Below are 22250 nucleotides of genomic sequence, written 5' to 3' on the forward strand. Positions count from 1 at the left end.
AGCATAAATCGCTGGACCCCTGTCGCAGTTTATACACATTTCACATCAATATAAAAATCGCGAGACATCTGTCGTAATTTCTAGCTATTTCAGTTGTCAATGTAAATCACTAGTCGGATGTAGTGATTTACGCTCATTTAAAATCCGTGGACCTCTCTTGCGATTTACATAAAATAGTAAAAAATTATATTTACGTATACAATTTATAAAAATTGTATTTGAATAAATTTGAGACTAAAATAATTTATTTTAGTCATTTATCCTAATAAAATAAAAATTAAATTGAGTCCAATTATAATATTGTCACGTCTTCTAACTATTGAAAATTTTTAGTGAAATAAAAAATAATCACATCAACACTTTGTGAACTGAATTAGCACCAAAAATACACTAAGAACCTACTATAGGGTCCAAAACTAAATATAAAGGACTATTATAAAAAGAAAAAGTCTAGGGGTCAGCAATTTTATTAAATTCTAGTCAGCATATAATTAATAAAAAAAAATTATTAAATAAAATTTTACATTAATCTCATACCATTAAAATTATCATTAATAGCTATTTAATGACTACAAATCACAAAAATTGCTGCCCCTAACACTCCTCTTATAAAAAAATTAAAACTTCGAGGACAAATACTTATAAGTAATTGGGTGAATGGTAGGGACCATTATAAAAATTTATTTATATACCGGAAATGATTTTTAGTGTGGAGATCGATAAGGAAAGAGGAATCTTCAAGGTATTAAGGAAGTAACAAGTAACTGTGTTGCCGTTGGCTACGGTGGATCGGTCAATTTAGCAATTAGGAAAGTCGTCGAGGGCGGCGGGCGATCCCCATCGAAATGGATTTCTTGGAACTGGAGGCAGTGGAAGGCTTGAGGTGGTCATGGAACTCATGGCCAACCTCGAAATCCGAAGTTTCGTCTCTCATAATCCCCCTCTCCATCATGTGCACCCCTCTCATGCAACCCCCCGAGCTTCCCATCGTACCCTGCGACCCTCTCAACTGCTCTCGATGCGACGCCGTTTTGAATCCCTACGCCCGTCTCGACTACCAGTCTCGCATCTGGCACTGCCCTTTCTGCTCCCAACGCAACCCCTTCCCTCGCTCCTACTCCGACATCGCCGATACCAATCTCCCCGCCAAGCTCTTCCCTACCTATAGCTCCGTCGAATACGCCCCCGCTCACGTGCCTTCTAGTTCTAACTCCCTCCTCTCACGTGCGCCTATTACTTCTCCTCCTTCTTCTTCTTCTCTTCCTCCTCGCGTGCTGTCTTCGTCTTTCTCTTCTTCGTCTTCGCTGGTTAGTGTCGCCGCTGCTGCTGCTGATCCGCGTGGGCCTGGGCTTGGGCCTGGGCCTGCTTTGGTGTTTGTTGTGGATCTCTCCTCTGCGGAGGACGAGTTGCGTGCGCTTAAGAAGGAGCTGCTGCTGGTCATGGAACAGTTGCCGGAGAACACCCTTGTTGGATTAGTTACCTTTGACTCCATGGTTTATGTTCACGATCTTGGCTATTCTGAGTGCTCAAAAGTTATCCTATTCCATGGCGATCGTGAAGTTTCGTCTAATCAGGTACTATAGGTAGTTAATTCTAATTCATTTTTTAGTATTTGGCATTGTATCTGGTTATTCAAATTAATCCGACTAGCACTCTGACTGGGCTTAAAGTGTGAGGGCTAGTTTAAGTTAGTGATTGAGATAGTTGCTGACTAGTGATTGATTTGAATTAGGTTTCGCAATTTGGTTGTGACAGTTGTAAAGAAGTAGAAGAGAATCACATATTTAGTTGGTAGGAGTTCATTCAATCTTGTTTTAAGTTCTACTTTTTCAAGGACTTACATGCTATGCTGCTTTATTATCATTTATTGTGAAATGTCATAATCATCAGCTAGATTAAGTTTCTACTTTTTTCGTTGCAGAACAATCTAATCTGCACTGTCCCTAAAATATTTGTTTTTTTTTTTTCTTTGTTCACAGACCAGACAGTTCCTCAACATTAGTCACGCCCACCACCAGCTGCATCATGGACAAACGCCTGTTGTCCCAAAGCAGGGATATTTGTTGCCAATTTCAGAATGCGAGTTCAGCATCACCGCGGCAATTGAAGAGATCCATTGTATGTGGAAGTACACTTCAGGAAGGCGTCCTCTAAGGTCCACGGGTGCTGCAATATCAGCTGCACTTGGAGTTTTAGAGTCTTGCCAAATAAATACTGGGTCGAGGATCATGGTCTTCACATCTGGACCTGCTACACTAGGACCAGGTGTGGTTGTGGACTCGGATCTCGCCCAAGCCATGAGAACCCACCAGCACATCATGAATGGGCATGCAAGACACCATGAGAAGTCTTGTAGTTTCTACAAACGAGTTTCCAAGAGGCTCTGTGATGCATCTGTTGTTCTTGATCTGTTTGCTTGTTCTCTTGACCAAGTTGGAGCGGCTGAGCTTCGAGAACCTGTTGAGCGCTCAGGTGGGTTTATGATTCTTGCTGAGTCTTTCGAATCAGATCAATTCAGGAAATGTTTGAGGCATCTATTTGAACGTGATGATGGTGGCTATTTGAAGATGAACTTCGATGCTACCATTGAAGTAGTGACAACGAAAGATGTGAAAATCTGTGGAGCACTTGGTCCTTGTGTGTCTCTTCGAAAAAAGAATAGTTTAGTAAGTGAGAGTGAGGTTGGAGAAGGGGGTACCTGTATGTGGAAGTTAAATACTCTGACCGACAAGACTTGTATTGCTTTTTTCTTTCAAGTAAGCAACGAACAGAAAATCCAGCCTGGTTCTGCATTTTTAATTCAGTTTATCACACGATACAGACAAGGGAACTTGGGAATCCGGAAGAGGGTGACCACAGCTGCAAGACGATGGGTTGGGAATTATTCAACCGATATTGCTGCAGGGTTTGATCAAGAAGCCGCAGCTTCGGTTATGGCAAGACTTGCTATTCTCCGGGCAGAGACATGCTATGCCCGTGATGTGATTAGATGGCTGGATGACACACTTATCCGTTTTGCTTCCAAGTTTGGGGATTATGTGCCGGAAGATCCTTCTACATTCCGGCTTTCTTCCAACTTTTCCCTTTATCCCCAGTTTATGTTCCACTTAAGGCGATCTCAATTTATTGATGTCTGTAACACTACACCTGATGAAACTGCTTTTTTCCGACTAATGCTAAATCGCGAAGGAGTAGTGGGCTCTCTTATAATGATTCAACCTACGCTTTTCCAATATTCATTTGATGGGCCCCCTGTGCCAGTACTTCTAGACATTCGTTCCATTTATCCAGATGTTATCTTGCTCTTTGATTCCTACTTCCATGTGGTGATTCATTATGGGTCCAAGATTACTCAGTGGAGAAAGCTTGGTTATGATAGGGATCCGAATCATGAGAACTTCAGAAAGCTGTTGGAAGCCCCAGAATTGGATGCACAGCAATTGGTGATGGAACGGGTGCCAGTGCCAAAGTTTATAAGATGTGACCAGCATAGCAGTCAGGCAAGGTTTCTTCTTGCCAAGTTGAATCCATCCGTAACTCAAAATTCAACATACACAGATGGTTCGGACGTCGTCTTTACAGATGACTTGAGCTTGCAAGTATTTTTAGATCACTTGCAGGTCTTGGCGGTGCAAGGGTAATAAAAAATGACATTAATTAGGTTTAGGCTCTTCAGCATGGTCATACGAGAAAGATATCTGTAAGTAGCTTACAAAGAAGAGGTTTCCGTGTTTTTGGCAGAAAGTATTTCCTTGGTTACTTTTGAATTGTAAATTCTCTGATTTCTTCTGTATGATTACAATTTTATTTAGTAAACTAGTTTTGAAGATGTAGCTTCTGTTTATTGTTTCTTTGTCTAGGAAGTAGGAACTGGGTTATCCGCCCAAATTTCTCTGCCTATATTGTAAATATCATTTGGTATGATTAAAAGAATGCCCCGTTTCGTTTATTTATGATTTGTCTTGAAGGTAGCGAATAAATCTTTACTCTTCTTTTGGTTGGAAAGGTTAGTATGATTGTCAGGAGTCATAACTCATAAGTAAGTGTCAGCATTAGCAATTTAGCATCTCATATGCAAGCAATCTGAGTAATTCTTCGAGGATTGGAAAAATTTTGTCTCAAACTTATTACAGGTTGGCTTGATCTTCTCTGGTCTGTTTTTCAACACAAGAACAATTTTCGACATTCAAGAGCCAAATTTCGTCTGCTATCCAGTAAGGATTCAAAGTTCAATACTTCAAGAATATGGTGAGATCTAGATTCAGAAACTTTATTAGATTGATTCGGGATAAGAACTCCAACCTCTGTTGTGCCATGTATACAGCATATGCCATGAACGAAGGGCGATTTCTTCTGCATAGAAGGTTGGTGAATTATGCAAAATCTTTCTTGCGTTGGCATGGATTTTTTCTTAGAAAACTGAGATAGAAATGTTTGCCAACTTCACAGCTATGATATGATAACCAGTTCCTGAATTCTGTGTTAGTTCCATGCTGATTTTCTCCAGCATTCTGTCTATTCTGGCAAGATTCTAAATCATTACTATTTCCATACATGTTTATAATTGTTCCACTAATGGTATGCAGAAGTTGTTAACAGTTTTTACCAATTTTTATGTTTTCCTTGGACGGTTATTCTTTGTGTAATTTTGTGTTCAGGTTCTAATATCTTAGATCAGAATTACTCCTCTTATGGCAATCGATCAAAGAAGTGAATCAAAGAGGAAAAAAAATACAAAGAATAAAAACAGCAATCATAAAGTTAATCCATACAAACATGTCGAAAAGAAATATATCAAATGATTAATCATCCCATATTTCATATACAAACAAATGCATAAACGTTGTTTTGATATCTGAAAATGTTCTACTATTTATAAAAGTTTCAAGTCATGCCTTAATCTTCACAAAATTTCAAAATTTAAAGTACAAATGACTTAGGATCGAGGATGAAGTTTACATGAATGGTAAAACATAAATGACAAAAAAATAAATTCGACAATGGAACGTACTCAATCAGAGTAAACTTGTAAATTGTTTTTTTTTTTTTTTTTTCGTGATGGATTAGATTTGTAAGTGTTCTTTGAGAGTAAAGTTCCTACTGTTTTCTATTCTTTCGCACTTTCTATTTATAGAAGAACTAGCAAAAAGTCAGCGCATACGCGCGGTGGGTGATTAAGTTTGAGCAATTAATAACAAAGATATATGAGAGAAAAACATAGAAATTGGATAATGATATGTTTGTCATATATATTTATTGAACTTAGAAATATGATGACAATGATATAAATAATAATTTTGGATCATGCATTAACTAAACATGGTTAATTAATATAAATACATGGCATGAAAAGAAAGATTGATTGTTGAAGCAAAAGTGCACATTTTCTATTCTAAATTTGATAGTTGTGCTGCAATAAACGACATAAATACCAAGTGAGTTTGCAAATTAATAATGTGTGCAACATATAAATACAATGATAAGGGTAAAACTTGGTAAAATTTTAGAAAGAAAATATTGAGACATAAATAAAAAAGAAATAGTTAAAGAAAGAATTCAAAAGAATTGAGAATATGATCCTTATCTATGCTGTGTGACACAATATGCCAAAATTAAATATTTCTGAAAACTTCATGATAAACGACATTGTTGGTTTTAGTGTAATTATTTGAATTGTCATGAGAAATAACAATTTTCAGTCCATATTTGTTAGTGACTTTTGAGACTCCAATATATAGTTGGTCACGTGTGAATATTAGCTGTTTAAGGAGTAACCCAACATAATCCAATGATTGTCTTTGACTTTTATTTATAGTCATGGCATACGAAAGTATCAAAGGGAATTGCCTTTGTTGAAACTTAAATGGCAGTTTTGTATTCGAAGGAGTTAATGTCATCCTAGGTATGAAAACCTTTTCACCAATGTTAGATCCTGATAAGACTTCTGCTCCGATAACTTTGTTGCCAAGTCTTGTGATAACTAATCTAGTACCATTACAAAGGCCTGCTGAATGATCAATATTTCTAATAAGCATGACAGGACAGCCTTGCCTAAAGCAAAGCTCATGATTTGGAAGTACGGGAGATTTAATAGTTGCCAAAAATTCTGAAGTGTGCATTGATGCCAGATTGTCTACTGCTCCTTCTTTAAAGGAAGGTGAATCGGAGTTGAGATCAACTTTTTTTTTTCATTTTCATTTAAAGCTAGCATACAATCATTAACTTGTTCAACAACGTTGATTGTTGGAGCCAAAATAGCACAGCCATGCAAATTCTTGAACTCTGTGGAATCCTTTAGGTAGTCACTATATATAGCTTCAACGATTGTATGAATTGGGTCATCAAAATTTGTAATTAAGAGTTCAGGTGGTATAAGGACCACACTGTATCCGTCTTCTAAATGAGCAAGCTTTCCATCTCCTAAATCAAAGATTCACTATGCAAATTCTTCTCGTTCTCTGATGCTTTCATCTTCTATTGAAGACCTTAATCTCATATTTTGAGTTAAAGTTAATAACTTGCATTCATGCCATAGATAAGAGGAATTAATCGATGCATTAACAATATCTTGTTTAGATCCCTTTGTTGTTTTTCCCCTAAATGGCAACCGTAAACTTGAATGATTTGTGTGCTGAAGTAAGTCTCTCATAGTTTGATCTAGTGCTTCAAAGCAAAATTTATTCATCATTGGTGCTTCATCCCAAATAATAAGTTTGGTTGCCAAAATTAACTCAGCTAGTGGGCTTCCTTGTTTTATATTACAGGTGGAATATTCATCAGGAGTTAAGGGGATTGCAAACCTGGAATGAGTTGTTCTTCCTCCAGGTAGCAAGAGTGAAGCTATTCCACTTGAAGCAACTGTTAAGACAATTTGTCCCTTTGATCTAAGAGCAGCTGAGACAATATTCCAAACGAAAGCCTTTCCTGTACCTCCGTACTCATATAAAAAGAAAAATTTACTGCAATCTGAATTGACGGCTTGAAGTATTTAGTCATATACATATTTTTATTCTGTTGTTATTTGTGATAAAAATTGCTCGTGTTGCTCAGCCAACATAACTCGATCATAGATTCATAGCAGAGTTCATCCAATATTAATTTGTTTTGCAAAGAGCCACGTCTCATATTGTGAGTGTTATCCATGTTGGGAAATGGCATTGTTGCATATTCTCGAAGTGTTTTGCCATTGCTGTTAAGTATTTGTTCAATCTCTATTAGAGTAAGCTCTGATAATTCATCATTTGATAAAACTAAATCTGCAATTAAAATTGAAAATGAGTATTAGAAAACTAAGAATAAAAACACCTTAAGACATTTAATTGTACATTGTGACATTTATATTTGCTAAAAAGTTTCAACAATTTTGATATTAATATCAACATAATAAATTATATCATGTGGACATTTGATGAAGAAAGTTTTAGCAAAATAAATGTAGATATTAATGAATAAGTTTAAACCTGGTAAATTGAACATAGTTATATGATTATGTAATATCCCATCTGAAAGTAAAGTCCAACATTTCTGCCAAACTACTTCAGGTTGAATAATTGAATTTGACCACAAAAGAGTTGCAAACAACTTTCTCAGATAATATCCATAACCCTAGTGACTTGCTTCTTCAATAGCATCAATATATTCTTGATCATCATCAAGTAACCCACACACGTAACATGCATCTCTGAATGTAGGATAAACAACACCATTGAAAGACCAAAGTTCTTTGTAGCTTCTTGGCCCTTTAACAATGTTGATTAACATTCTTAAATAATATAATTCACCTGCAGATGGAGGGACAAAGAATAATCTACCAATAACATTGTTTGTTTTCCTAGGCTCCCATATTCTAAGGCTGCGTTTCCAAACAAATTCAATCAGAAAATTGTTATAATTTAATTGTCTAGCTGCCTCATATTCTGTGTTTGCTTGAAACCAAGCTATGAACATGGATTATTTAATTGTTGCTTTCTCAACCGTTCTTTGCAAATTGTCTTGATTTTTAAAGATAACTGGTTGTTCATCGAGCAAGTGAAAGCTTAACCATTCAACTGAAGGTCTTCTATAGTGAATATCAAATGCAAATATTTTTCAAGCAGATTCACATGGAGAGATATACCGACAATCATAGTACATTTTCACTTCATCTATGATTGAATTAGAATTGGGAAGCGTTGAAGTTGAACAAAAAAAGCCGTGACTCGATCACTTTCCTTATTAACATACTTAAAAATATACTTCATCGATCTTGATTGATTGCACCATTCAACATTGATATGAGCACCATAATTCACTAATAAGAACTTATTATGTGGCACAACATACCGATTATCCAAATGAATACTTGAAATTTCAATTGTATGACCGTCATTTCGATGTCCATAAAGTGGATATCCATTTTGATTGATGGTGGTAAACTCTACAAAGTTTTTAGGGAAATGTCGGGTGCAAACACCATTCTCCATGCAAGGTGATTTTTTGTTTGCAATTTCATAGGGTCCATGCATCATTAAAGCCTTAACTGCCTAATAGTATTTTGGATCCAGATTTTTATCTGGAATTTCTGCTGAGATAATGTTGTCTATGTCGTCAGGACTAGGGAATTTATGCTATTGCGCAAGAAATTGTAGTATATGTGCGTGCAGTAATCCATGCTTTTGGAACTCAATAGTATATATAACTGCAATAATAGATATGCATTAAGTATGATTGTATTATAATGGATTGAAATAGTTAACATTTTCCCACGAAAGTGCGGGTTTGGAGTATTACCTGCCTTGATGTACCAAAAATTCTATTTTTTGGATATCTTTGATGAGTATGTCAAACTTTCTCTTGAATAATCTGCAAACCATATCTGGTCTATCTTCAGGTTTTAAATTATTTTTCTTACAATAACGTTTCAATTCTTCCCATTGGGGGTTGCATGTTACTCTTATAAATAAATCTGGATAACTAATTGACCTACAAATTGCCATTGCATCTTGGTAATTCTGAATCATATAATGTGGTCCCCCTGTGAATGTTGCAGGTAAAACAATGCGCTTGTCTAGTGTACATAAGTTGATACTACCAAGTTTGATAAGGGTAAGTACCCATAGCAACTAAACTACAACCAACAAATGTGTACAATCACATTACATATCCTAAATTTAATGAATCACTCAATTTTCCTCTTGGTAGAACCACGACTGAAAGTCTTGTTACTGAACCCTGGCCTTCCGGATTGGTAAGTCCACTAACACCCAAGCTTGGAGTAGAATCTACTATAACACATTTACTAGGAGTATCTAAGTCGCTCTCAAAGATGCTCTCAGTGCCAGAATCCTGCATGAGTGCAACAGAATTTGTAATATCAATTATTGGGTTCTACAATGCAACATGAGCGACAAAGAATATCTAATGGAATCCTGACCTTTGATAGAGAAACAATTGCAGCTCCATTCCCATCTGAGTCGAGGTCATTATTTCCAATTATAGGCACTACGTTTGAAAGGCCTTGTTCAACACCCTGCACCACATGAATTCTAAATTTAATTACGAATACACCCTTTAAGAATATGGAAACTGCAATAGGCAGTTTAATAATGAGTCATAATTTAAATACGAATTCCAATATCTATGGAAGAACTGTGGGATGAATAGAGACCAATCAGTGTCTCGTCATCACTAATCTTAACAGCATTATAAGCTTGGTCAACAGAGGTCAAATTTTTGTGTGAAATAGACAATTTAAAAAGGAACTTCCTATCAATTATAGGTTCAAAAGCTTTTAGGCAGGCATTCTCATTAGCATCTTTCTGCACATGAAAAAAGGCTTCATTAGTTGGTTAACACACCGACAGTCCTAATATTGATAAATAACCAAGTACACTCCGTAAAATGCATAATAGTTTACCATTATATCCCTTATGTCATTAGCAGATTTTTCAAGAATGATTTTTGCCTCTTGATTCCAAAGCATTATATTAATGCATCCAGTCCCATCCGTGACTACAACATTAAGTCGATACCTGAGGAAAAAGAAACCAAACAGAATTAAAAGTGTTCAGGGGAGAGATAAGTATGGATACGAAACTTATAGTGTAAATAATTCTTGAAATTAACGCGTTAACAGAGGTTACATTTAGAGAATTTACTCCATTCCAACAGCCAAGGAAACACACTTTGAAAGAATATGTGTATACCTTAATTGGTCACGTGATTTATTTGAAATAGACAAAAGAATTCAATTAGAGGCAAACTTATTCAAGTTCTATTATCAGTAAGAATACAAAGCGCTAAATAGTGACCTAAGTCAAATACCCTTATTACTCATGTAGTATACCTTGAGTTTATCCATTTAGTTTTTTTTCTCAAAATAGAATTAGTTAAGTAGACTAACTCATGTTTATAATTATGTGTGAAATTTAGATAAAAGTATAAACACACCGCTTTTATTTATATGGTATACCCAGAGTTTTGGCCATTTAGTGTTTTTCCTTAAAAATAGAATAGAACTCTATAACAAGTAATAACATCACCACAAATTACACACCCTTTCTAATTACATCTCATTGCTTCACATTTAGTAAAACCCAACTGGACTTTTTGCTATAAGATCACCCTAATGAGTGAAACTTCATTTGCTCCAAAAACTGATGTGTTATTTGTAATCAGCAAGGTGTAACAAATCAACATTTAGAAAATTGAGATTTTAGCATTGAACGCAGAAAACATGGTCACATTTTGCTGTTAAAAGGTTGCAAAAAATTCATCACAAAGAAACTGTTACCTCAATGGAGCATTAAATCCCACTTTTTGACAATGATCACAGAAATATCAACCCTTATTCTCCACAACTTTTAGGGTATATTTATATGGTATACCCTGAGTTTTATCTAGTGTTTTTCCTTAAAAATAGAATACAACTTGTAACAAAATAATAACATGACAACAAATTACACGTCCTTTTTAATTACACTACATTGCTTCACATTTAGTAAAACCTAACTGAACTTTTTGGCATGGGATCACCATAATAAGTGAAACTTCATTTTCTCTAAGAAGTGATGTGTTATTTGTAATCCCCAAGGTGTTCCAAAATCAACAGTGACAAATTTGACATTTTAGCATTAAACGTAAAAAACATGGTCACATAAAGAAGTTTACTGTTAAGAGGTGGAATAAAATTCATAACAAAGAAACTGTTACCTCAACGGAGCATTAAATCCCACTTTTTGACAATTCTCCACAACTTTTCTAGGACAACTCTTACACGAGACATAATATCAATTGCGGGTGCCAACATCAATAGACACTATAGTGGCTAAAACTCAAATGGAGCCTTCCTGCAACAACATGGACTCTCATCTTAATGACATTTAAAGGCAATGCAACGAAATTAGTGTTAATATAAAAAGGTGGGAAATGAACTCACATAAGTCATGTTCAAAACTTCTTCAATTGTATTGATTGGAAAGGAACCTCCCGAAAGCTCATCACTCACTGAATATTGAGGTTGGATCTCTATATGATTAATTCGTTGTGAGCCAATGTCACCTTCTTTCAATAGGCTAACTCGAAGTAATCTGATAAAAAGAAAAAAAAAACGTTGTCACTAATATACAGCTGTGCCTAAACAGATATACAATCTTTTCCCCAAAAGTAACTTAACGTTCAGTGTTTACATACTGATTCTTGAATGCAATAACATCAGGGAAATCAGGGTTCAGGAATACTCTTGAGGCATAAAGACTATTCTTAACATTAATCTGATTGAGGTAATGATTTGGCTTGAAGAGTTGAGCGACCAAAATCAGTGGCTCACCATTATTCTTATTGACAAACGGAGTTAACTTGCCAATCATTTTACCAAATATAGTGCATTTGATCTTGTTTTTCCTACGATATTGTAAAACATACAACAATAAGAATAGCCACAACTGAAACAACTACTTAATGATACACCAATGAAGCCAGCCAAATGACTTACTGAAGATCCTCCAGGTATAGTGCCATGCATTTGCTTTCTTGACCTGATTTTGTAATCATTGGTCTAACATCCTCCTTTCCAACAACATGACCAATGCAATCTATACCACAATGAAAATAAAAACCAACAAAGACAGCATCAGTTATCCACAAACAAAATAACAAAACCAAATAAACTGCCAAATGATTTATGAATCATTTGATCAATATATTACCTAGGAGGATGTTCAAATTGACACTTGTGTGCAGTTGTCCTTACACTTTTCAAATTTGACTGAACAATGAAATTTCTCATTGAGTATATTCTAAATTCACGAACATCTGTCTTAAAGACCACCACATTTGCCTTCGGAATGGAGTAATGTATATGATCATCCTAAACAGGCACACACACAAACACACACAAATTAACATGCATAAACTCCACAAATAAATATGATCATTCTTAAAATGAATAGTTGGATACATACCATTTCATCCTGGAGCACCAACTTTAAGCTACATACATCAGTGGGATTCCATGAGCTAGGAATCTCGTACAAACGAACAACTCCAACAACCAAATTCCAAGTCAGTTTCGTTGCATTGATGTCTACAACACAATCAATCTTTTGAGTAAAAACATTTGTTAGAGCCATACGGAGGACATGAAGTAATCTAAGCTATGTGGATGGTGGGATACCAGCTTCCAATATATAAAGACTATGTCATAGAAAAAGTTGTTATACTGGTTTTAAATTTCACAAAGTAGCGTCAAAATTATATCATCGTTTAAACTAACGTACTAAATTTTTCAATCGACTAAAACATGTTGTGTACTGGGATTAAGCCCAATCAACCAATCAGAGCAAACTATCAGTGGTTAATCCCATCGTTTTGGGATTGCTAATGCTCTAACATGCGCTAAGCATAATGAATAAAAGGAGTACCTTAAAATTTCAAAAAATATTGTTGCCTCTTTTTCTTTTTTTCTATCAGACACAATGACTTTTTAATTCATTGTTTATCCTAATCATTTAATCAAAAACTAGCATTTTTGCTTTCTTCTATTAAATGGTAGTTTTAGGATTGCTGCTCCATTCACTTTCTATGAGTGAATATTCCATCCGGCCCCTGACAATTATCTCGAAAGGACAATGAGGCCCCCAAGAAAAAAAAACACTCAATCCGGCTCCTGATAATTTTTTTTGGGACTGATTAGCTCCTGTGCCAAAAAAATAACATTGATTTTTTTTTGGCACAGGGGCCTCGTTGTCCTTTTGAAGTAATTGTCAGGGGCTGGATTGAAATTTTTTTTTTGTCAGGGACCGGATTGAGGTTTTTTTTTTTCAGGGGTCTCATTGTCTTTCGAAGTAATTGTCAGGAGCTGATTTGGGTTTTTCTTCACTTTTCTATAACCCATTAGACAAACGACTCCCTTAAGAATCTTCCACCAAGTAAAAGTTTTTGCCGACGTTGAAGATTGTTGAGCCCACTCCTATATTTGTGCCATCCAAAAAAAAAAAAGAGGAACTTGCAACAGTAAAAAAAAAGGATTTGTAATAATCAATCTATATATAGGATAGGATTGTAATTTCCATAATAATAAAGACAGGTGTCGATTGGAGAAAAGTGAAAACTAGTTGAAAGATGGATAGGTATTACACTATGTTTGATTTAGGGAAAAATTGGAGGAAAGAAAAATGAGTGAAAAATTTAATTTTTCTTTGTCTGGATGCCAATGAAAATGGAAAGGAAAGAAAATTTTGGTATGGATTCTACCAAAAAAATTTTTCATCCATTACAAGCAAGAAAACAAGAAGAAAAATATTATCTTTAATGTATTTACAATATTACCCCTAATTCTATTATTATTAATAATTATCAATATAAATTTAGTTTTAATAGTTTTAATATATTATTATAATAGAAATTCACATTTAAATATTATATATGTATTAGATAAATAATTTATAAAATTATAATATTTTATAATATTTATAAAATACAATAAAACATAAATAAATAAAAATATTTATATTTTATTTTATTATAAAGATATTAATGTAATTTTTTATTATTATAATTTTCTTTTTTTTTTACTTTTTTTTCAATCCAAACAAAAGAAAATTTTCTTTTTATTTTTTTTTCATCCAAACAACATATAAATAACTTTATTTTTCTTTCTATTTTTTTTTTATTTTCTTTCCTTTTTTTTTTTAATTTTCTTTTCTACATCCAAACAAAGCTTTAGAGTCTGGTGTATGGTGTTGCTGTTTTACAACTCTTCTTTTAGATAATAAATAGATAAATAGATTAGCGAGTGCAATATTCAGTTTTAGTCCTCAATCTGAATTTCAACTAGAAAGGAGGAAAAGGGGAAATATGTCAATTGTCAAATGGAGAAGGTGGCCGATAAGATAGGGGCAATATAGTCAAAAAGGATATGAACGAGGGGCATTTAAGTCCGAAAAAAGCAAAAGGAAGAGTGCCGTTGAGGGGCCATGCTGACGTGGCTAATACCCTTTTAATCCTGCTGATTAAGAGTTAGATACAAAAACACGTCACGTAAACCCATTCACATTATAAACCCAAACACGGCCTTCACATTTTCATTTATGAAAAAGGAACTCTCTTTATTTCTCAACTTTCTCTCTCTAAAAACTCCCAAACCAAAAAAACGAAGCTCCTCGAAGCTGAGTCCACTCGGCGCAACGTTTCCCGTTTGAATCGTTTTGAATTTTCCGTTGTTACTGTTATTTCCTCTGAATTTTTACGTGGATATATATAATTGAATCGGTTCTTCGTTGTGATCTTTAATTGAATTCACCGTTCCTATCTTCTGTGTGGTGCGTTTCGTACAGTACGACGTCGTTGCCTTGCCTTCATCGCCGTCGTACTAAGGGTTTGATCGGTTTCTGCGTCGTCGTGTTTCCCAGAGATGGCTGCCGGAGTGGAGTTGCCGGAGGGGAGAGTCGGCGGCGGCGGAGGAATTGCGATGGAATTTCCGACCGGTGATGAAGATTCTTTCTCGTCGCCGACGAGGTTGCCGAAGAGGCTGAGGCGAAGGCTCCTCGACACGGAGTGCAAGTCTCCGAGCACGGTGGAGGAAATCGAAGCCAAGCTTCGCGACGCTGATCTCCGTAGACAGGTGTCTTTACGATTCCATTTCTTAAACAGTATTTTGTTAGTTGGTGAGAAAGTTTAGGGACTTAAAATCGAAGTGATTTTTTCTTTTCCCTGTTTAGGCGTTTCTATTTTCTTGCCGTAAATATCACCACGTGTAATTTTTTCTCTCTTTCTTTTTTAAAGCCGGTTTCAGGAAGAAACATGAAACTTTTACTGAGATTACTATCTGCTAATCTCTATTGGCAAATTGTTTTTCTTCTGGCGTTACATAATCCCAGTTTTTTTCTTTTTTTTTTCATCGGTTTCAAGAAATTATTTTGATTAATTACGTCATGATTTTGGTTGGTTTCTTCCACTTCCTTGCTTTGTTTACAAGACTTTTATATGGTAGGTAAGAGAGCAGGAGGGTGTTTTTTATTCTGTTCGAATTTTGATTCGCACTCCTTGGTGGTACCTTTGCACATGGCTCTGTCTTTCTGTGATAACTTTCGTGTTGGTTAGTTATACGAATTGCAAGCATTTAACTGATCGCTTTTTGAATTGGTTGGAATATGCTTTAGTATGTAGCATATATGGTTTCTCCATTTCATGGTTTAAATAGTTACTGATTCTTCTCTTTATATGTTTTTCAATTTTTAAAACCCCCCTCTCCCTTTTTATATGTTTCCTGGGTCTCTCTATTTATTTAAATTTTCTTGACTGCAGAAATACTATGAGAAGCTCTCAAGCAAGGCACGTGCAAAGCCAAGAAGCCCCTCACGGTGTTCATCTCAGGATGAAGATCTTGGTCAGCGACTGGAAGCAAAGCTGCAGGCTGCTGAACAGAAGAGGTGGGGTTGCTTATGTTCAATTATTTTGAGTCTATTCTAAACTTTAAGTTCAATTAGTTGTAGCGCTGTGATTTTAAGTATTGTAAGAACGGTTATTTTTGCTATCCTAGTTGGAGGCCAGCTCATTTTTTTCTATGTTGTCCTTGCCAATTATTTTGTATAATAACTAATTACTCAAATTGTTTTTCAATCTATATATCATTTTTTCCAGAGAAGTTTACTCCTCAAGAACTCGGTCAATGCTAGTTTTCTGAGTTAGAGATGAGGAACTTTTTCACACACATCTTCAATGTAATATAATATAGTTCTCGAAAGTTTTTCCTATAACTATTGTACTCATGAATAGTTAGATATTTAAAATGACATGGTCACATTTAATATAAGATTCTTAGACTTTTTGTTCTGTTGATAAGTGAATTTATTTGAGTTCTAAAATTTGTGTCTGCACTCGGTGATTTCAAATTGGTTTTAATGCAGAATAATTTTTTTTTTCCAATAATATTATTTGACTTAATTAACATAATTTACTGCTTTCCCTTACAGGTTGAGCATTTTGACAAAGGCCCAAATGCGCCTAGCAAGGCTAGATGAATTACGCCAAGCAGCAAAAACTGGAGTTAAAATCCGCTATGAGAGTGAACGCGCTAAACTTGGGACAAAAGTTGAATCACGTGTTCAGCAGGCAGAGGCTAATAGGATGCGTATCCTCAAGGCTCACAGACAGAGAAGGGCGTCTCTTAGAGAAAGGTCTTCTCAGTCATTGATGAGAAGGATGGCTAGAGAGAACAAATATAAGGAGTGTGTGCGTGCAGCAATTCACCAAAAACGAGCTGCTGCTGAAACAAAACGACTTGGATTGTTGGAAGCTGAGAAGAAAAAAGCACATGCTCGAGTCTCTCAGGTTAGACATGTGGCAAAGTCTGTATCCCACCAGCGTGAGATTGAGAGAAGGAAAAAGAAGGATGAGTTGGAAAATCGATTACAAAGGGTACCATGATGACTTTTGAAGCTGTTGTTTTTCTATCTCTTTCATTCTCCATCTCAAAACTCTCACTTGTTCTTGTCTTTATTAGTGCTTGTTTTATGACTAAGACTAAGCTTCTGAATTTATACTGATCAGGCAAGAAAACAAAGAGCTGAATTTCTCAGGCATAGGGGAAGGGGTTATGGACGAGAGAACTGGGGTAGAATGCCACAACAAGCAGAATATCTTTCCAAAAAACTAGCAAGGTTATCCTCATTCAATATTTCTGTTTCCACTTCTTTACTTGGTTGTAGTCACTTTAGAGGAGGTCTGTGCTCAAAGCTATTATGTGTTCTCATAGGAATTATGTACTTGAAGTTCTGTTTATCTGTTGGATTGAATTTTACACCCTTCTTAAAGCCGAAGTACAATGAATATTGGATTTTTTAAGCCTGACAGTATGTGGGACTTCACCTAACGTATGTCATTTATTTGCTTCTTCTTTAAGGTGCTGGAGGAGGTTCCTAAGACAGAAGAGAACAACCTTTGCCCTGGCAACAGCTTATGACTCGTTGGGGATCAATGAGAAATCTGTCAAGTCAATGCCTTTTGAACAGCTTGCTCTTCTGATTGAATCATCTTCTACGCTTCAAACTGTCAAAACTTTACTTGATCGGATTGAAAGCCGCCTCAGAGTGTCCACAATGGTTTCTCCTGTGAATCGTTTTTTGAGCTTGGATAACATTGATCACCTTCTCAAGCGTGTTGCTACCCCTAAGAAAAGGCCTACACCCAGGAGTTCTGTGAGAAACAGGGAGGCAAAGAAAATAGATTCAGTCAAGGAGTCGAACAAGAGTTTAACTAGGTTATCAAGGTATCCAGTGAGAATTGTTCTTTGTGCTTACATGATATTGGGTCATCCAGATGCCGTCTTCAGTGGAATGGGAGAACGTGAGATTGCATTGGCCAAGTCTGCACAAGAGTTCATTCGGAAGTTTGAGCTGCTGGTTAAGATTATACTAGATGGACCCATACAGAGTTCTGATGAAGAGACTGACACAGCAGTTATAAAGCGCTGCACCTTCCGATCTCAGCTTGCCTCTTTTGATAAAGCATGGTGCTCGTACTTGAATTGTTTTGTCGTCTGGAAGGTTAGGGATGCTCAATCACTTGAGGAGGATTTGGTAAGAGCTGCATGCCAGCTTGAGGCTTCTATGATTCAAACTTGTAAGTTAACGTCAGATGGTGATGGTGTGCAACTTAGCCATGATATGAAAGCTGTTCGGCATCAGGTAATTCTCCATCTTGTTCTAGTTGCGAGTTTTCTTTTTTGAATGTTTGCTGAATGGTGATTTTGGTGAACTTCTGGTAATATTAACAAGGAGCATTAATGACTCTGGATACTGAATGCGGCAGTGAAATATTGTCAGATGTGTACGGAGATTGCTTATTTTGTTGAATAAATTTTACACACATTTTGCTTGCTCATTAGTCATTTGGATGATCTTTCAAGATCCGGTTTTCTTCCTTTGATTGTTTTCTTATTTATTGCAATAGGTCACCGAAGATCAAAAGCTTTTGAGAGAAAAGGTGCAGCACCTGAGTGGAGATGCTGGGGTTGAACGTATGGAATCTGCATTGTCTCAAACACGATCTAGATACTTCAGAGTGAAAGACAACGGAAAGCAAGTGAGGTCCGGAATAACTCAACCAATATCTCAAAGCCCAACACCTCTTTCTACTGTCGCTAGCTCAAGTGAAAGAAATACTTCAGATGTGAGTAATAACAGGCATAGCCGAGTAGTTCGCTCTCTTTTCAAGGAGAGTGACACATCCCTTGGAGGGGCAAGCTTCTCAGCACCTAGAACCAATTCAGTCAGTCAGATGGACTCTCTGTCATCTGCAATGTCAATAACAGAGAATGAAATTATTGTAAATGAATTTCTTCATGAGAGTCACCGTAGCTTTGCTGATGGCTTTGACGTCTCTGATCACATTCAGAATAACATTGAGGTCAGTGCATCTTTTTGTCATGTTGCATTGTTGGGTCATTTTGGTTGGTGCTTTAGAAGTCTTCAAAATTAAATTCTCTAATCTAAAATCCATTATTTGATTTTTTTTTTCAAAATATAATTTATTAAAATTGCTTTCAACTGATGACATACATAAAATTCTGATTATCGATTGAAACATTTTTTAATTAATGTAGGGGAAAATAAAAGAGACAATGGAGAAGGCCTTTTGGGATGGTATCATGGAGTCTGTTAAGCAGGAAGAGCCCAATTATGATCGGATTGTGCAGCTTGTGGGAGAGGTTAGGGATGAGATTTGTGACATTGCTCCACAAAGCTGGAAGGAAGATATTTTTGCAGCAATTGATTTAGAAATTCTTTCTCAGGTAGCAGCAGCATGTGATGCTATTAAATGTGGCATTGACATATCTAACATTTAATTTACTTCTCATTTTCTGATATATCTTTTTGTGTATCTCAAGGTGCTTACATCAGGTAACCTGGATATTGATTACCTTGGACAAATCCTCGAGTTTTCGCTATCCAACTTACGAAAGCTCTCGTCCCCAGCCAATGAGGAGATAATGAAGGCTACACACCAGAAATTATTTTCTGAGTTGAGAGAAATATGTCGATCAAGGGATGAGGCAAACAATTGTGTTATAGCCTTGATCAAGGGTTTGCGATTTGTCCTTGAACAGATTCAGGTGTGTTTGCCTATCTTTCCTCTACTTATTTCCTTCAATGAATTTATTGTTACTAGCGTGAGGAGTAGTTATAGAGACACATTTGAGCAGCTTGAGCTCAAACAAAAGGAGAAACTGCACCAGCATGGATGCTTTCTAGCTTGTAAATATTTGTTTTATATTGTGATATATTAAATGTTTTTATGACAGATTCTTAAGAAAGAGATAAGCAAAGCACGTATAAAACTGATGGAGCCTTTGATTAAGGGGCCTGCTGGTCTGGACTACCTTAGAAATGCCTTCAGTAACAAATATGGATCTCCATCTGCAGCCAATACCTCTTTGCCATCAACAGTTAGATGGCTTTCATCTGTTTGGAATTGCAAAGATCGGGAGTGGGATGAACATGTGGGTTTCTGTTCAGCGTTGGGTAATAATTCTTACCAAATTAGTCTTCCTCCCACTACACTCAGAACTGGGGGAAATATTATGCTTAAAACAACTGGTAGTCAAACAGCATCCTCTCCTGATGTTAATGCTACAGGTACAATGTTGAGAAATCTTCTCTACCTCTAATTTCACTGATGCCTATTTATGGTTGCCGCTTGAATATAATTTGATTTGATTTGATCAGGTAACCAGCAGCCTGAATGCCAAGGAGAACCAGTTGATCTAGTTGTGAAGCTTGGTTTGCTAAAATTAGTTAGCGGAATATCTGGTTTGAAACAAGATGATCTACCGGAGACCTTATCTCTTAACTTGTCGAGGCTGAGATCCGTTCAGGCTCAAATTCAGAAGATTATTGTGATATCTACAAGGTAATTTTGTTTAAAGTTAACTGAATTAATGCTGGAGATAGTGTTGTGTAACGTGTCTGATTTTCAATGGTATGTATGTATATTTACCAATATCTTATTTTGGAAACTGCAGCATTCTTATATGTCGCCAGATTCTTCTGAGTGAAAAAGCAGTATCTAGCTCTACAGATATGGAGAACATTGTAACTAAATGTGCTGAAAGACTTGTTGACCTCGTCGACAGCGTTGAGGATGCTGATGTTAAAGATCTTGTAGAAGTGATATGCAACTTGGGCACAGGTGAGGAAGATGCTGGAAAACTTGAGTCAAGGAAGGTGGTTGCTGGGAGGATGCTAGGCAAGAGCCTCCAAGCTGGGGATGCTGTGTTTGAGAGGGTGTTCAATGCTGTCTATTCAGCACTGCGTGGTACTGTGCTTGGCGGAAGCGGACCATGCGGCAGAAAATTAGCAGAGCTGGCCCTCCTCAAGGTTGGGGCTTGTGTTCTGACTGACAAAGTAGTGGAAGCTGCCGGTGTTTTGATTGTGGCAGCCAACATATCAGTTAGTGTTCATGGACCTTGGTACAAGCATTTGACTGATAGCATGTGAATGTAATTTAAGTACAAAAATAACACTAATAATAATAATTATAGACACACACATTTGTATATATATCAGTGTGTTAAAAGTTGTCAGCTGCATGACCGGGAAAAGAAAAATGTTGTCAGCTGTTTATCCTAGGTTGCTGTAAAGATAAGTGATTGTTTGTAGTGAATTCTTTTGAATGTAATGAACAGATATGTAAATAGGTATGTATCTATGGTCTAGATTTTAATTACTGGTATTTGTTGATTTCGGAAGTTCTATTCCTGTGGTGGAATATTGTCTATATAATGAACTAGTTGTATTTCACCCGAAAGGGCACGGCAAACTCCCTAGTTTATGACAATTGATCGAGAGAGGAGGCATTTGTATATGATTTGAATGAAACTATCAGCAGCCAACGGCCATGCTGAAGAATCGATGGTCAATTTGTCTAGACTCTAAAACGACGTAAATAACTCTAAGGGTAAACTTTGTATAGTTTTTTGGAATGTCTGAGAGTGTTTTAGATAATTCCAGAACGTTCTAGAATATTCTTAAAAAGTCCTGAAATATCTTAAAAAATTCTAAAAGATTTTAGAAGATCATAGAGTAACTTAGAAGAATGTGGATGTATATAGAAATATAAATAGTAGTATGGAATAATTTAAAAATATTTAGAGAAATGTGGTAGAATAGATATTTATAGTGAAGGTTCTAGATGATCAATCTGAATCGTTGATTAGATTTAATTCTATTTATTCATTGAGGAGGTGGATAACTATAAATAGGAGATGAGAGTTAGAATTTGGGTATATAAGTCATTTGTAATAAATATTTGAGTAATAAAATATTCTTTTTACCAAAGCTTTTTTTCTCTTGGGTTCTCTTGTATTCTTAGCTTTCTTGCTAAATATTAAGGTTTAGGCTAACTTAATCTTATCTTAAGAGGTTGAGTAAATCTAAGTACCGACACAAGGCCGTTAGAATGTGCTTAAGGCCGTGACAATACTCTCATGTATTTATAAAAACTTTAAATAGGTTTTACAACCATTCAATTATAGCACTTTTTAAAGATAAACATTCAGTGCGATGCCGATATATTAATGCATAACTAAATATTAAAACTAAATTCATAAATAACCAAATATAATACACTTGAATAGAATGCCTACCAATTAAAATTACCAAATAAATATAATTATTAAAAGCAATTGACTATATAAGACCAGCATATGTTTGTTCCACCATTGTTTTGTCGTAAATAAAGAATATAAGGACTTTCTCTTAAATTTATTCCTC

At 35.9% G+C, this 22250-nt stretch overlaps 2 protein-coding genes across 3 annotated transcripts; both read left to right on the top strand.

Moving 5' to 3' along the window:
• Positions 1-706: 706 nt before the first annotated feature.
• Positions 707-3951, top strand: LOC107638472 (Sec23/Sec24 protein transport family protein). Its single transcript, XM_016341771.3, has 2 exons — positions 707-1574; positions 1980-3951. Exons 1-2 carry the CDS (start codon positions 846-848, stop codon positions 3639-3641), a joined length of 2391 nt encoding a protein of 796 aa, XP_016197257.1. The 5' UTR covers positions 707-845; the 3' UTR covers positions 3642-3951.
• A 10579-nt stretch (positions 3952-14530) lies between these two features.
• LOC107638474 (T-complex protein 11) lies at positions 14531-21218 on the top strand. 2 transcript variants are annotated; one of them, XM_016341772.3, is made up of 11 exons: positions 14531-15100; positions 15784-15908; positions 16452-16896; positions 17029-17138; positions 17381-18164; positions 18430-18885; positions 19082-19270; positions 19367-19591; positions 19781-20114; positions 20205-20388; positions 20501-21218. In XM_016341772.3, the coding sequence occupies exons 1-11, from the start codon at positions 14891-14893 to the stop codon at positions 20973-20975; spliced, it is 3537 nt and encodes a 1178-aa protein (XP_016197258.1). In that variant the 5' UTR covers positions 14531-14890; the 3' UTR covers positions 20976-21218. The 2 variants fall into 2 exon arrangements, with proteins under 2 accessions (XP_016197258.1, XP_016197259.1); XM_016341773.3 differs by having other exon boundaries at positions 16452-16809.
• The last annotated feature ends 1032 nt before the right edge of the window (positions 21219-22250 follow it).

Source organism: Arachis ipaensis, chromosome B4 (genome assembly GCF_059453495.1).
Source record: "Arachis ipaensis isolate K30076 ecotype BB chromosome B4, ASM5945349v1, whole genome shotgun sequence".
In the NCBI taxonomy this organism is placed as follows: domain Eukaryota; kingdom Viridiplantae; phylum Streptophyta; class Magnoliopsida; order Fabales; family Fabaceae; genus Arachis; species Arachis ipaensis.

Excerpts from the sequence above, each read along its gene's own strand:
- LOC107638472 (XM_016341771.3), top strand. The coding sequence starts at position 846 with ATGGATTTCTTGGAACTGGAGGCAGTGGAAGGCTTGAGGTGGTCATGG. Across the intron at positions 1,575-1,979 it reads GTGAAGTTTCGTCTAATCAG|ACCAGACAGTTCCTCAACAT; the intron begins GTACTATAGGTA and ends CTTTGTTCACAG.
- LOC107638474 (XM_016341772.3), top strand. The coding sequence starts at position 14,891 with ATGGCTGCCGGAGTGGAGTTGCCGGAGGGGAGAGTCGGCGGCGGCGGA. Across the intron at positions 18,886-19,081 it reads ACATTCAGAATAACATTGAG|GGGAAAATAAAAGAGACAAT; the intron begins GTCAGTGCATCT and ends TAATTAATGTAG. Across the intron at positions 19,592-19,780 it reads TTGTCCTTGAACAGATTCAG|ATTCTTAAGAAAGAGATAAG; the intron begins GTGTGTTTGCCT and ends TTTTTATGACAG.